This window comes from Osmerus eperlanus, chromosome 14 (assembly GCF_963692335.1).
Source record: "Osmerus eperlanus chromosome 14, fOsmEpe2.1, whole genome shotgun sequence".
NCBI classification, from domain to species: Eukaryota; Metazoa; Chordata; class Actinopteri; order Osmeriformes; family Osmeridae; genus Osmerus; species Osmerus eperlanus.
Genome location: NC_085031.1, coordinates 18,190,960 through 18,205,818, shown reverse-complemented (window position 1 = coordinate 18,205,818; position 14,859 = coordinate 18,190,960). Strand labels below are relative to the sequence as shown.

Genomic DNA, 14,859 nt, shown 5'->3' with positions numbered 1-14,859 from the left:
ACATGACTATATTTGTCTTCCCTTTTTGTCCGGCCCATAACTCTGCCTAGAAAGGCCCTACATGCCCCAAACTTGGTCTGGTCTGCTCATCAGAGTCCCCTCTACGGGCGTGATTTGGATTGGATTTTTTTTTTTACATGACTATATTTGTCTTCCCTTTTTGTCCGGCCCATAACTCTGCCTAGAAAGGCCCTACATGCAACAAACTTGGTCTGGTCTGCTCATCAGAGTCCCCTCTAGGGGCGTGTTTTGGATTGGATTTTAAGATTTTTGACCATATTTGTCTTCCCTTTTTGTCCGGCCCATAACTCTGCCTAGAAAGGCGCTACATGCCCCAAACTTGGTCTGGTCTGCTCATCAGAGTCCCCTCTACGGGCGTGTTTTGGATTGGATTTTTAAAAATTTGACCATATTTGACTTCCCTTTTTGTCCGGCCCATAACTCTGCCTAGAAAGGCCCTACATGCCCCAAACTTGGTCTGGTCTGCTCATCAGAGTCCCCTCTACGGGCATGTTTTGGATTGGATTTTTTTAATAATTGACCATATTTGACTTCCCTTTTTGTCCGGCCCATAACTCTGCCTAGAAAGGCCCTACATGCCCCAAACTTGGTCTGCTCTGCTCATCATAGTCCCCTCTAGGGGCGTGTTTTGGATTGGATTTTAAGATTTTTGACCATATTTGTCTTCCCTTTTTGTCCGGCCCATAACTCTGCCTAGAAAGGCGCTACATGCCCCAAACTTGGTCTGGTCTGCTCATCAGAGTCCCCTCTACGGGCGTGTTTTGGATTGGATTTTGAAAAATGTGACCATATTTGACTTCCCTTTTTGTCCGGCCCATAACTCTGCCTAGAAAGGCCCTACATGCCCCAAACTTGGTCTGGTCTGCTCATCAGAGTCCCCTCTACGGGCATGTTTTGGATTGGATTTTTAAAAATTTGACCATATTTTTCTTCCCTTTTTGTCCGGCCCATAACTCTGCCTGGAAAGGGACTACATGCCCCAAACTTGGTCTGGTCTGCTCATCAGAGTCCCCTCTACGGGCGTGTTTTGGATTGGATTTTTTAAAAAATTGACCATATTTGACTTCCCTTTTTGTCCGGCCCATAACTCTGCCTAGAAAGGGCCTACATGCCCCAAACTTGGTCTGGTCTGCTCATCAGAGTCCCCTCTACGGGCGTGTTTTGGGTTGGATTTTTTTTTAAAATGACTATATTTGTCTTCCCTTTTTGTCCGGCCCATAACTCTGCCTGGAAAGGGCCTACATGCCCCAAACTTGGTCTGGTCTGCTCATCAGAGTCCCCTCTACGGGCGTGTTTTGGATTGGATTTTAAGATTTTTTACCATATTTTTCTTCCATTTTTGTCTGGCCCATAACTCTGCCTAGAAAGGCCCTACATGCCCCAAACTTGGTCTGGTCTGCTCATCAGAGTCCCCTCTACGGGCGTGTTTTGGATTGGATTTTTTTTTTTACATGACTATATTTGTCTTCCCTTTTTGTCCGGCCCATAACTCTGCCTAGAAAGGCCCTACATGCCCCAAACTTGGTCTGGTCTGCTCATCAGAGTCCCCTCTAGGGGCGTGTTTTGGATTGGATTTTAAGATTTTTGACCATATTTGTCTTCCCTTTTTGTCCGGCCCATAACTCTGCCTAGAAAGGCGCTACATGCCCCAAACTTGGTCTGGTCTGCTCATCAGAGTCCCCTCTACGGGCGTGTTTTGGATTGGATTTTTAAAAATTTGACCATATTTTTCTTCCCTTTTTGTCCGGCCCATAACTCTGCCTGGAAAGGGACTACATGCCCCAAACCTGGTCTGGTCTGCTCATCAGAGTCCCCTCTACGGGCGTGTTTTGGATTGGATTTTTTAAAAAATTGACCATATTTGACTTCCCTTTTTGTCCGGCCCATAACTCTGCCTAGAAAGGGCCTACATGCCCCAAACTTGGTCTGGTCTGCTCATCAGAGTCCCCTCTACGGGCGTGTTTTGGATTTTAAGATTTTTAACCATATTTGTCCTCCCTTTTAGTCCGGCCCGTAACACTGCCTACGAAGTACCCACATGCCCCAAACTTGGTCTGGTCTGCTCATCAGAGTCCCCTCTACGGGCGTGTTTTGGATTGGATTTTAAGATTTTTAACCATATTTGTCTTCCCTTTTTGTCCGGCCCATAACTCTGCCTGGAAAGGGCCTACATGCCCCAAACTTGGTCTGGTCTGCTCATCAGAGTCCCCTCTACGGGCGTGTTTTGGATTGGATTTTAAGATTTTTTACCATATTTTTCTTCCCTTTTTGTCTGGCCCATAACTCTGCCTAGAAAGGCCCTACATGCCCCAAACTTGGTCTGGTCTGCTCATCAGAGTCCCCTCTACGGGCGTGTTTTGGATTGGATTTTTTAAAATTTCACCATATTTTTCTTCCCTTTTTGTCCGGCCCGTAACTCTGCCTAGGAAGTCCCCACATGCCCCAAACTTGGTCTGGTCTGCTCATCAGAGTCCCCTCTACGGGCATGTTTTGGATTGGATTTTTTAAAATTTGACCATATTTTTCTTCCCTTTTTGTCCGGCCCGTAACTCTGCCTAGGAAGTCCCCACATGCCCCAAACTTGGTCTGGTCTGCTCATCAGAGTCCCCTCTACGGGCGTGTTTTGGATTGGATAAAAAAAAAAATGACCATATTTGTCTTCCCTTTTTGTCCGGCCCATAACTCTGCCTGGAAAGGGCCTACATGCCCCAAACTTGGTCTGGTCTGCTCATCAGAGTCCCCTCTACGGGCGTGTTTTGGATTGGATTTTAAGATTTTTAACCATATTTGTCCTCCCTTTTTGTCCGGCCCGTAACTCTACCTAGGAAGTCCCCACATGCCCCAAACTTGGTCTGGTCTGCTCATCAGAGTCCCCTCTACGGGCATGTTTTGGATTTGATTTTTTAAAATTTGACCATATTTTTCTTCCCTTCTTGTCCGGCCCGTAACTCTGCCTAGGAAGTCCCCACATGCCCCAAACTTGGTCTGCTCATCAGAGTCCCCTCTACGGGCGTGTTTTGGATTGGATTTTTAAATATTTAACCATATTTTTCTTCCCTTTTTGTCCGGCCCATAACTCTGCCTAGAAAGGCCCTACATGCCCCAAACTTGGTCTGGTCTGCTCATCAGAGTCCCCTCTACGGGCGTGTTTTGGATTGGATTTTTAAAAAATTTACCATATTTGTCTTCCCTTTTTGTCCGGCCCATAACTCTGCCTAGGAAGTCCCCACATGCCCTAAACTTGGTCTGGTCTGCTCATCAGAGTCCCCTCTACGGGCGTGTTTTGGATTGGATTTTTTATTTTTATTGACCATATTTGACTTCCCTTTTTGTCCGGCCCATAACTCTGCCTAGAAAGGGCCTACATGCCCCAAACTTGGTCTGGTCTGCTCATCAGAGTCCCCTCTACGGGCGTGTTTTGGATTGGATTTTAAGATTTTTAACCATATTTGTCCTCCCTTTTTGTCCGGCCCGTAACTCTACCTAGGAAGTCCCCACATGCCCCAAACTTGGTCTGGTCTGCTCATCAGAGTCCCCTCTACGGGCATGTTTTGGATTTGATTTTTTAAAATTTGACCATATTTTTCTTCCCTTCTTGTCCGGCCCGTAACTCTGCCTAGGAAGTCCCCACATGCCCCAAACTTGGTCTGCTCATCAGAGTCCCCTCTACGGGCGTGTTTTGGATTGGATTTTTAAATATTTAACCATATTTTTCTTCCCTTTTTGTCCGGCCCATAACTCTGCCTAGAAAGGCCCTACATGCCCCAAACTTGGTCTGGTCTGCTCATCAGAGTCCCCTCTACGGGCGTGTTTTGGATTGGATTTTTAAAAAATTGACCATATTTGTCTTCCCTTTTTGTCCGGCCCATAACTCTGCCTAGGAAGTCCCCACATGCCCTAAACTTGGTCTGGTCTGCTCATCAGAGTCCCCTCTACGGGCGTGTTTTGGATTGGATTTTTTATTTTTATTGACCATATTTGACTTCCCTTTTTGTCCGGCCCATAACTCTGCCTAGAAAGGGCCTACATGCCCCAAACTTGGTCTGGTCTGCTCATCAGAGTCCCCTCTACGGGCGTGTTTTGGATTGGATTTTAAGATTTTTAACCATATTTGTCCTCCCTTTTTGTCCGGCCCGTAACTCTGCCTAGGAAGTCCCCACATGCCCCAAACTCGGTCTGGTCTGCTCATCAGAGTCCCCTCTACGGGCGTGTTTTGGATTGGATTTTTAACAAATTGACCATATTTGTCTTCTCTTCTTGTCCGGCCCATAACTCTGCCTAGAAAGGCCCTACATGCCCCAAACTTGGTCTGGTCTGCTCATCAGAGTCCCCTCTACGGGCGTGTTTTGGATTGGATTTTTTTTTTTTTTTGACCATATTTGACTTCCCTTTTTGTCCGGCCCATAACTCTGCCTGGAAAGGGCCTACATGCCCCAAACTTGGTCTGGTCTGCTCATCAGAGTCCCCTCTACGGGCGTGTTTTGGATTGGATTTTAAGATTTTTAACCATATTTGTCCTCCCTTTTTGTCCGGCCCGTAACTCTGCCTAGGAAGTCCCCACATGCCCCAAACTTGGTCTGGTCTGCTCATCAGAGTCCCCTCTACGGGCGTGTTTTGGATTGGATTTTTAAAAATTTAACCATATTTTTCTTCCCTTTTTGTCCGGCCCGTAACTCTGCCTAGAAAGGTCCTACATGCCCCAAACTTGGTCTGGTCTGCTCATCAGAGTCCCCTCTACGGGTCTGTTTTGGATTGGATTTTTTAAAAATTTACCATATTTGTCTTCCCTTTTTGTCTGGCCCATAACTCTGCCTAGGAAGTCCCCACATGCCCCAAACTTGGTCTGGTCTGCTCATCAGAGTCCCCTCTACGGGCATGTTTTGGATTGGATTTTTAAAAATTTGACCATATTTTTCTTCCCTTTTTGTCCGGCCCATAACTCTGCCTGGAAAGGGCCTACTTGCCCCAAACTTGGTCTGGTCTGCTCATCAGAGTCCCCTCTACGGGCGTGTTTTGGATTGGATTTTAAGATTTTTAACCATATTTGTCCTCCCTTTTTGTCCGGCCCGTAACTCTGCCTAGGAAGTCCCCACATGCCCCAAACTTGGTCTGGTCTGCTCATCAGAGTCCCCTCTACGGGCGTGTTTTGGATTGGATTTTTTTTTTAAATGACCATATTTGTCTTCCCTTTTTGTCCGGCCCATAACTCTGCCTGGAAAGGGCCTACATGCCCCAAACTTGGTCTGGTCTGCTCATCAGAGTCCCCTCTACGGGCGTGTTTTGGATTGGATTTTAAGATTTTTAACCATATTTGTCCTCCCTTTTTGTCCGGCCCGTAACTCTGCCTAGGAAGTCCCCACATGCCCCAAACTTGGTCTGGTCTGCTCATCAGAGTCCCCTCTACGGGCGTGTTTTGGATTGGATTTTTAAAAATTTAACCATATTTTTCTTCCCTTTTTGTCCGGCCCGTAACTCTGCCTAGAAAGGTCCTACATGCCCCAAACTTGGTCTGGTCTGCTCATCAGAGTCCCCTCTACGGGCATGTTTTGGATTGGATTTTTAAAAATTTGACCATATTTTTCTTCCCTTTTTGTCCGGCCCATAACTCTGCCTGGAAAGGGCCTACTTGCCCCAAACTTGGTCTGGTCTGCTCATCAGAGTCCCCTCTACGGGCGTGTTTTGGATTGGATTTTAAGATTTTTAACCATATTTGTCCTCCCTTTTTGTCCGGCCCGTAACTCTGCCTAGGAAGTCCCCACATGCCCCAAACTTGGTCTGGTCTGCTCATCAGAGTCCCCTCTACGGGCGTGTTTTGGATTGGATTTTTAAAAAAAATGACCATATTTGTCTTCCCTTTTTGTCCGGCCCATAACTCTGCCTGGAAAGGGCCTACATGCCCCAAACTTGGTCTGGTCTGCTCATCAGAGTCCCCTCTACGGGCGTGTTTTGGATTGGATTTTAAGATTTTTAACCATATTTGTCCTCCCTTTTTGTCCGGCCCGTAACTCTGCCTAGGAAGTCCCCACATGCCCCAAACTTGGTCTGGTCTGCTCATCAGAGTCCCCTCTACGGGCGTGTTTTGGATTGGATTTTTAAAAATTTAACCATATTTGTCTTCCCTTTTTGTCCGGCCCGTAACTCTGCCTAGAAAGGCCCTACATGCCCCAAACTTGGTCTGGTCTGCTCATCAGAGTCCCCTCTACGGGTGTGTTTTGGATTGGATTTTTTTAAAATTTACCATATTTGTCTTCCCTTTTTGTCCGGCCCATAACTCTGCCTGGAAAGGGCCTACATGCCCCAAACTTGGTCTGGTCTGCTCATCAGAGTCCCCTCTACGGGCGTGTTTTGGATTGGATTTTAAGATTTTTAACCATATTTGTCCTCCCCTTTTGTCCGGCCCGTAACTCTGCCTAGGAAGTCCCCACATGCCCCAAACTTGGTCTGGTCTGCTCATCAGAGTCCCCTCTACGGGCGTGTTTTGGATTGGATTTTAAGATTTTAACCATATTTGACTTCCCTTTTTGTCCGGCCCATAACTCTGCCTGGAAAGGGCCTACTTGCCCCAAACTTGGTCTGGTCTGCTCATCAGAGTCCCCTCTACGGGCGTGTTTTGGATTGGATTTTAAGATTTTAACCATATTTGACTTCCCTTTTTGTCCGGCCCATAACTCTGCCTGGAAAGGGCCTACATGCCCCAAACGTGGTCTGGTCTGCTCATCAGAGTCCCCTCTACGGGCGTGTTTTGGATTGGATTAAAAAAAAATTGAGCATATTTGTCTTCCCTTTTTGTCCGGCCCATAACTCTGCCTGGAAAGGGCCTACATGCCCCAAACTTGGTCTGGTCTGCTCATCAGAGTCCCCTCTACGGGCATTTTTGGATTGGATTTTTTAAAATGTCACCATATTTTTCTTCCCTTTTTGTCCGGCCCGTAACTCTGCCTAGAAAGGCCCTACATGCCCCAAACTTGGTCTGGTCTGCTCATCAGAGTCCCCTCTACGGGCGTGTTTTGGATTGGATTTTAAGATTTTAACCATATTTGACTTCCCTTTTTGTCCGGCCCATAACTCTGCCTGGAAAGGGCCTACTTGCCCCAAACTTGGTCTGGTCTGCTCATCAGAGTCCCCTCTACGGGCGTGTTTTGGATTGGATTTTAAGATTTTAACCATATTTGACTTCCCTTTTTGTCCGGCCCATAACTCTGCCTGGAAAGGGCCTACATGCCCCAAACGTGGTCTGGTCTGCTCATCAGAGTCCCCTCTACGGGCGTGTTTTGGATTGGATTAAAAAAAAATTGAGCATATTTGTCTTCCCTTTTTGTCCGGCCCATAACTCTGCCTGGAAAGGGCCTACATGCCCCAAACTTGGTCTGGTCTGCTCATCAGAGTCCCCTCTACGGGCATTTTTGGATTGGATTTTTTAAAATGTCACCATATTTTTCTTCCCTTTTTGTCCGGCCCGTAACTCTGCCTAGGAAGTCCCCACATGCCCCAAACTTGGTCTGGTCTGCTCATCAGAGTCCCCTCTACGGGCGTGTTTTGGATTGGATAAAAAAAAAAATGACCATATTTGTCTTCCCTTTTTGTCCGGCCCATAACTCTGCCTGGAAAGGGCCTACATGCCCCAAACTTGGTCTGGTCTGCTCATCAGAGTCCCCTCTACGGGCGTGTTTTGGATTGGATTTTAAGATTTTTAACCATATTTGTCCTCCCTTTTTGTCCGGCCCGTAACTCTGCCTAGGAAGTCCCCACATGCCCCAAACTTGGTCTGGTCTGCTCATCAGAGTCCCCTCTACGGGCGTGTTTTGGATTGGATTTTAAGATTTTTAACCATATTTGACTTCCCTTTTTGTCCGGCCCATAACTCTGCCTAGAAAGGCCCTACATGCCCCAAACTTGGTCTGGTCTGCTCATCAGAGTCCCCTCTACGGGCGTGTTTTGGATTGGATTTTTGTTTTTTTATTGACCATATTTGACTTCCCTTTTTGTCCGGCCCATAACTCTGCCTAGAAAGGCCCTAAATGCCCCAAACTTGGTCTGGTCTGCTCATCAGAGTTCCCTCTATGGGCATGTTTTGGATTGGATTTTCAAAACAATTGACCATATTTGACTTCCCTTTTTGTCCGGCCCATAACTCTGCCTAGAAAGGCCCTACATGCCCCAAACTTGGTCTGGTCTGCTCATCAGAGTCCCCTCTACGGGCGTGTTTTGGATTGGATTTTAAGATTTTTAACCATATTTTTCTTCCCTTTTTGTCCGGCCCATAACTCTGCCTAGAAAGGCCCTACATGCCCCAAACTTGGTCTGGTCTGCTCATCAGAGTTCCCTCTACGGGCGTGTTTTGGATTGGATTTTCAAAACAATTGACCATATTTGACTTCCCTTTTTGTCTGGCCCATAACTCTGCCTAGAAAGGCCCTACATGCCCCAAACTTGGTATGGTCTGCTCATCAGAGTCCCCTCTATGGGCGTGTTTTGGATTGGATTTTTTTTTTTATTGACCATATTTGACTTCCCTTTTTGTCCGGCCCATAACTCTGCCTGGAAAGGGCCTACATGCCCCAAACTTGGTCTGGTCTGCTCATCAGAGTCCCCTCTACGGGCGTGTTTTGGATTGGATTTTTAAAAAAAATGACCATATTTGTCTTCCCTTTTTGTCCGGCCCATAACTCTGCCTGGAAAGGGCCTACATGCCCCAAACTTGGTCTGGTCTGCTCATCAGAGTCCCCTCTACGGGCGTGTTTTGGATTGGATTTTAAGATTTTTAACCATATTTGTCCTCCCTTTTTGTCCGGCCCGTAACTCTGCCTAGGAAGTCCCCACATGCCCCAAACTTGGTCTGGTCTGCTCATCAGAGTCCCCTCTACGGGCGTGTTTTGGATTGGATTTTAAGATTTTTAACCATATTTGACTTCCCTTTTTGTCCGGCCCATAACTCTGCCTAGAAAGGCCCTACATGCCCCAAACTTGGTCTGGTCTGCTCATCAGAGTCCCCTCTACGGGCGTGTTTTGGATTGGATTTTTGTTTTTTTATTGACCATATTTGACTTCCCTTTTTGTCCGGCCCATAACTCTGCCTAGAAAGGCCCTAAATGCCCCAAACTTGGTCTGGTCTGCTCATCAGAGTTCCCTCTATGGGCATGTTTTGGATTGGATTTTCAAAACAATTGACCATATTTGACTTCCCTTTTTGTCCGGCCCATAACTCTGCCTAGAAAGGCCCTACATGCCCCAAACTTGGTCTGGTCTGCTCATCAGAGTCCCCTCTACGGGCGTGTTTTGGATTGGATTTTAAGATTTTTAACCATATTTTTCTTCCCTTTTTGTCCGGCCCATAACTCTGCCTAGAAAGGCCCTACATGCCCCAAACTTGGTCTGGTCTGCTCATCAGAGTTCCCTCTACGGGCGTGTTTTGGATTGGATTTTCAAAACAATTGACCATATTTGACTTCCCTTTTTGTCTGGCCCATAACTCTGCCTAGAAAGGCCCTACATGCCCCAAACTTGGTATGGTCTGCTCATCAGAGTCCCCTCTATGGGCGTGTTTTGGATTGGATTTTTTTTTTTATTGACCATATTTGACTTCCCTTTTTGTCCGGCCCATAACTCTGCCTGGAAAGGGCCTACATGCCCCAAACTTGGTCTGGTCTGCTCATCAGAGTCCCCTCTACGGGCATGTTTTGGATTGGATTTTAAAAAAATTGACCATATTTGTCGTCCCTTTTTGTCCGGCCCATAACTCTGCCTAGAAAGGGCCTACATGCCCCAAACTTGGTCTGGTCTGCTCATCAGAGTCCCCTCTACGGGCGTGTTTTGGATTGGATTTTAAGATTTTTAACCATATTTGACCTCCCTTTTTGTCCGGCCCGTAACTCTGCCTAGGAAGTCCCCACATGCCCCAAACTTGGTCTGGTCTGCTCATCAGAGTCCCCTCTACGGGCGTGTTTTGGATTGGATTTTTTAAAAATTGACCATATTTGTCTTCCCTTTTTGTCCGGCCCATAACTCTGCCTGGAAAGGGCCTACATGCCCCAAACTTGGTCTGGTCTGCTCATCAGAGTCCCCTCTACGGGCGTGTTTTGGATTGGATTAAAAAAAAATTGACCATATTTGTCTTCCCTTTTTGTCCGGCCCATAACTCTGCCTGGAAAGGGCCTACATGCCCCAAACTTGGTCTGTTCTGCTCATCAGAGTCCCCTCTACGGGCGTGTTTTGGATTGGATTTTTTAAAATTTGACCATATTTTTCTTCCCTTTTTGTCCGGCCCGTAACTCTGCCTAGAAAGGCCCTACATGCCCCAAACTTGGTCTGGTCTGCTCATCAGAGTCCCCTCTACGGGCGTGTTTTGGATTGGATTTTTAACAAATTGACCATATTTGTCTTCTCTTCTTGTCCGGCCCATAACTCTGCCTAGAAAGGCCCTACATGCCCCAAACTTGGTCTGGTCTGCTCATCAGAGTCCCCTCTACGGGCGTGTTTTGGATTGGATTTTTTTTTTTTTATTGACCATATTTGACTTCCCTTTTTGTCCGGCCCATAACTCTGCCTAGAAAGGCCCTACATGCCCCAAACTTGGTCTGGTCTGCTCATCAGAGTCCCCTCTACGGGCGTGTTTTGGATTGGATTTTACGATTTTTGACCATATTTGTCCTCCCTTTTTGTCCGGCCCGTAACTCTGCCTAGGAAGTCCCCACATGCCCCAAACTTGGTCTGGTCTGCTCATCAGAGTCCCCTCTACGGGCATGTTTTGGATTGGATTTTTTAAAATTTGACCATATTTTTCTTCCCTTTTTGTCCGGCCCGTAACTCTGCCTAGGAAGTCCCCACATGCCCCAAACTTGGTCTGGTCTGCTCATCAGAGTCCCCTCTACGGGCGTGTTTTGGATTGGATTTTTAAAAAAAATGACCATATTTGTCTTCCCTTTTTGTCCGGCCCATAACTCTGCCTGGAAAGGGCCTACATGCCCCAAACTTGGTCTGGTCTGCTCATCAGAGTCCCCTCTACGGGCGTGTTTTGGATTGGATTTTAAGATTTTTAACCATATTTGTCCTCCCTTTTTGTCCGGCCCGTAACTCTGCCTAGGAAGTCCCCACATGCCCCAAACTTGGTCTGGTCTGCTCATCAGAGTCCCCTCTACGGGCGTGTTTTGGATTGGATTTTTAAAAATTTAACCATATTTTTCTTCCCTTTTTGTCCGGCCCGTAACTCTGCCTAGAAAGGCCCTACATGCCCCAAACTTGGTCTGGTCTGCTCATCAGAGTCCCCTCTACGGGTGTGTTTTGGATAGGATTTTTTTTTAAATTTACCATATTTGTCTTCCCTTTTTGTCTGGCCCATAACTCTGCCTAGGAAGTCCCCACATGCCCCAAACTTGGTCTGGTCTGCTCATCAGAGTCCCCTCTACGGGCATGTTTTGGATTGGATTTTTAAAAATTTGACCATATTTTTCTTCCCTTTTTGTCCGGCCCATAACTCTGCCTGGAAAGGGCCTACATGCCCCAAACTTGGTCTGGTCTGCTCATCAGAGTCCCCTCTACGGGCGTGTTTTGGATTGGATTTCTTTTTAAATTGACCATATTTGACTTCCCTTTTTGTCCGGCCCATAACTCTGCCAAGGAAGGCCGAGTTATGGGTTAGGGTTAGTGTGGCGCATGATGCGGCTTTGCCAATGTTTTCTGAATCGCCTATACAATATAAAAATGTACCTGACGCAAAAAAACTCAAGGCTAAGCAGAGAGTCTGAAGCACAGTTAAAGTTTCAAGTAGCTTTATTGTCAATTTCTTCACGTCAAGACAAAAAGGAATCCATATGACGTTTCCCACTCTCCCACAGTGAAACATATAACAGATAAGACAAGACATTTCCTAAAACATAGCGTTACATATTGAAGGATTCAAAGTCTTTGTGTCTATTCCAATATGTAATGATGGTATCCAATGACACAAATCTGTGTTCTAGAAAGAGTGGTCTGGAGTCGCAGAGGTCCGATAATATCAGCTTTAATGCAGCAGTTGGAAATCAACAAGTACAGAGCTCTGGGGTTGTCTAAGTTTCCCTACTCGCAACAGAGTTTGGGCTGGTTCATGAAGTCCAACTGGCTATCTGTCCCTCCCCAGCATATATTTATACAGTGCAATTGAAACACACAAGTATTAAAAAAGGGTTGAGCTTGTTCTCTCGTGCATCAGGGAGTTGTTCTTGCCTACGCGTCCCACCTGCTCGGGTGCCGTCTCCACCCGGTTTCAAGGTTGTTTCTGAAAATGAAGAGATAGAGACACAAAGAACAGCCTGCTTCCCACACCCAGTGTGAGACCCAATGTTTAAGCCTGAGCACACTTTTAAGTTCATAACTTTAATAAGCACAATGCATAACTTTAATAAGCACAACATATTCTTTAATATTCACATACAGCAGCATAAGCTCATAATAAAGCATAAAGCTTGCTGCGGCGTGTGATATTTGCAATGTGGCCCGAGAAGGTCTTTGAAGAGTCCTTGTCGGCTGAATCGATATCGCTCAAACAAGAACTCATCCGTGTGAAATAAAGGATCTTGGCGATCGCGAAGAACTCTATTGGTATGGAAAGCTAATCGAACTAGAATATAGCTCCTTGGTCAACTGGGTCTCTCAAAAAGGGAGCTGCCATGTTATTTTCCGGGGGTGTGGCAAGCTTATCCAGCTACACTTACGTTAGCCTGCTCTGGAGCAGGTTAGTGCTAATTGATATGTTACTATGGTGATTTATCGAAAGTTGCTTCCACGAACCAAAAAGAGGGGCGTTTTTTTTTTATCTTAGCCTGAAAATTAGCTCGCTAAACCGCTTAACGAGCTACGACGAATACCCCCCAGTACAACAGTTCACTTGCTTCATCAAATAAAAGAGAAAAAAAACAAAAGAACCAAAAACATTAAAAAAAGGAAGAGTGGGGTGTCTGATAGGGTTAGGTATGTGTGGGATGTCCCTGTGGTAGTGAAGGCAAATCGCTACAACACATTAACATATGCTTGCTACAGAACAGAGTATAATGATTAAAAGTCTACACTTTTATACATTGTTTATTTTATGAAGAAAAATATTCATTTGAGGATTAAAATTAAGCATTTTAATTTTATAAAATAGTGACAGTATTGAACAGATTTCTAGCAGAATGTAACAAGGAGTTACGCATCTCTTTTTATGTACAGTAATACCTTAATGTTTTAAGTAACTGGGTATAAATGGGCCTCCACAGCCTGAAGAAAAAAAGGAAATCAGAATCCACACATAGTTTATATAGGTTTATAAAGGGTTACAGTTTTTAAATGGTTAGGGTTTATAAAAGGTGACAGTTCACATAGGTTGAGGGTTTGGAAAAGGTGATTGTGGATGAGGTTGATGATTCAAACACCAACAGCAGCCGGCACATCAAGGTAGCCTGTTTTGACAGAAATTAATTGTATTAAATTCAAACAATTTTGTGAAACATGTTATGAATAACAAGCATTGATAGTATGACTGTCTGAGGATGTAGGAGTTTCATCAGAACAGGGCTACCCAACCAGTCCATCACTGCAGAGAGCTCGCACGGTGAGCACAAATGATTGGATAATCCTTTCATCCCAAACTCTGTGGTAAACTCTCATCAGTTTGCCACTGTAGCGCATCACGCATTGAGTAGAAAGGTTTCAAATCATGATCCAATCTATGAATGCTGAGTGAGCTACCAACTGTAACCTGAACTGCAACTGCTTTTCGACTAAGCTGCCCTCAGGAGCTGCCCCTCCGGAGCTTTCAGAACTGTTAAGGCAAAGATCCAGCTCATCAACAGCAGGGTTGGGTCAAGGGGGTTACTCAACCCTGTCCACTAAAGTTCAGAACATCTCAGCTGAGTTTGACTGACGTTGTATTGCTCTTTCACCTGGACACAACTGCAGTGAAGATCCAGGGGAACCACCGAGATGTTATGGGGCCTATGATTAGAGGAGACCAACCTTCCTATGTGAATCTGCCTTCTCCCACATGAAAGCTAAGGTCAGCCCCACCATGACATGATCAGCCGGTATGAGACTAAAGGTTAGTAGTTATCCTACACTGCTGATGAGTCCCTAGCAGCCTCCTTCCAATGCCAAAGAAGAAAATGAACCCCCCACTTTTCTGAAATGGAAAATATATTAACCGAATAAAGTTGCTTTTAGGCAAATCATGAGAGTTAAATGCAAAAAAGTAGATCTCATGTAAAAACTCCTGTGTTAGAAGCTCTGTAGTGTCTGTGTATGTGTACCTGTATCAGGTCTCCACCTGGTCAGGGTGCAGGTAGGTGGAGCAGTCTGAGATTTTCTTCACCTGATTCACACTCAAACTCTCAGAACACATCGGACACACAGTCTCTGTTTCCAACAGCCTACACAATAAACACAGAAAAACACAAATATTGAGATAGCTGAATGATAGAATGTGGCTTATTGAATCATAAACTTTAATCTATACGTATTTGTATGGATGTGTCTATTCTTTTGTGCTTTACTCACAAGATGAACTGGGAGTAGAGAGCAGGGAACTCACAGTGAGGACACACTGACCAGTCTTCCTTGATCATGTGACGACCCTGACAGGAAGTAAGCACACGATGAGAAAGTTATTATCTCCAAGTGTAGCTATGCACAGGAAGGGTGTAGCTATGCAGTAGGGCAGGTTGTATGTGCTTACTGTAGCTATGCAGTAGGGCAGGTTGTTCTTGCAGGAGATACACAGCAACTCATTCTGGGGCAGTTGGAAGCCACAAGAGGGGCACGGAGTGTCCTCCTCATCCACCTCTGAGGTATCTGGACGACTGGAGGGGGAGGGGGGTGGGGTTTTTA

General features: G+C 45.7%; 1 protein-coding gene across 6 annotated transcripts in view; it reads right to left on the bottom strand.

The window, feature by feature from the left end:
* Positions 1-12,333: 12,333 nt before the first annotated feature.
* wdr19 (WD repeat domain 19) overlaps positions 12,334-14,859 on the bottom strand; it is a 31,396-nt gene continuing 28,870 nt past the window's right edge. For 2 of the 6 annotated variants that reach the window (XM_062478081.1, XM_062478084.1), the window contains exons 34-37: positions 14,708-14,831; positions 14,530-14,606; positions 14,283-14,402; positions 12,334-13,436 (exon numbers count right to left, since the gene is read on the bottom strand). In XM_062478081.1, coding sequence (XP_062334065.1) covers positions 14,288-14,402; positions 14,530-14,606; positions 14,708-14,831 — 316 coding nt within the window. In that variant the 3' untranslated portion in view covers positions 12,334-13,436; positions 14,283-14,287. Of the gene's footprint in view, positions 13,437-13,612; positions 14,156-14,282; positions 14,403-14,529; positions 14,607-14,707; positions 14,832-14,859 lie in introns of those variants that run through there. The other 4 variants (XM_062478083.1, XM_062478085.1, XM_062478082.1 and 1 more) reach the window with 3 other exon arrangements.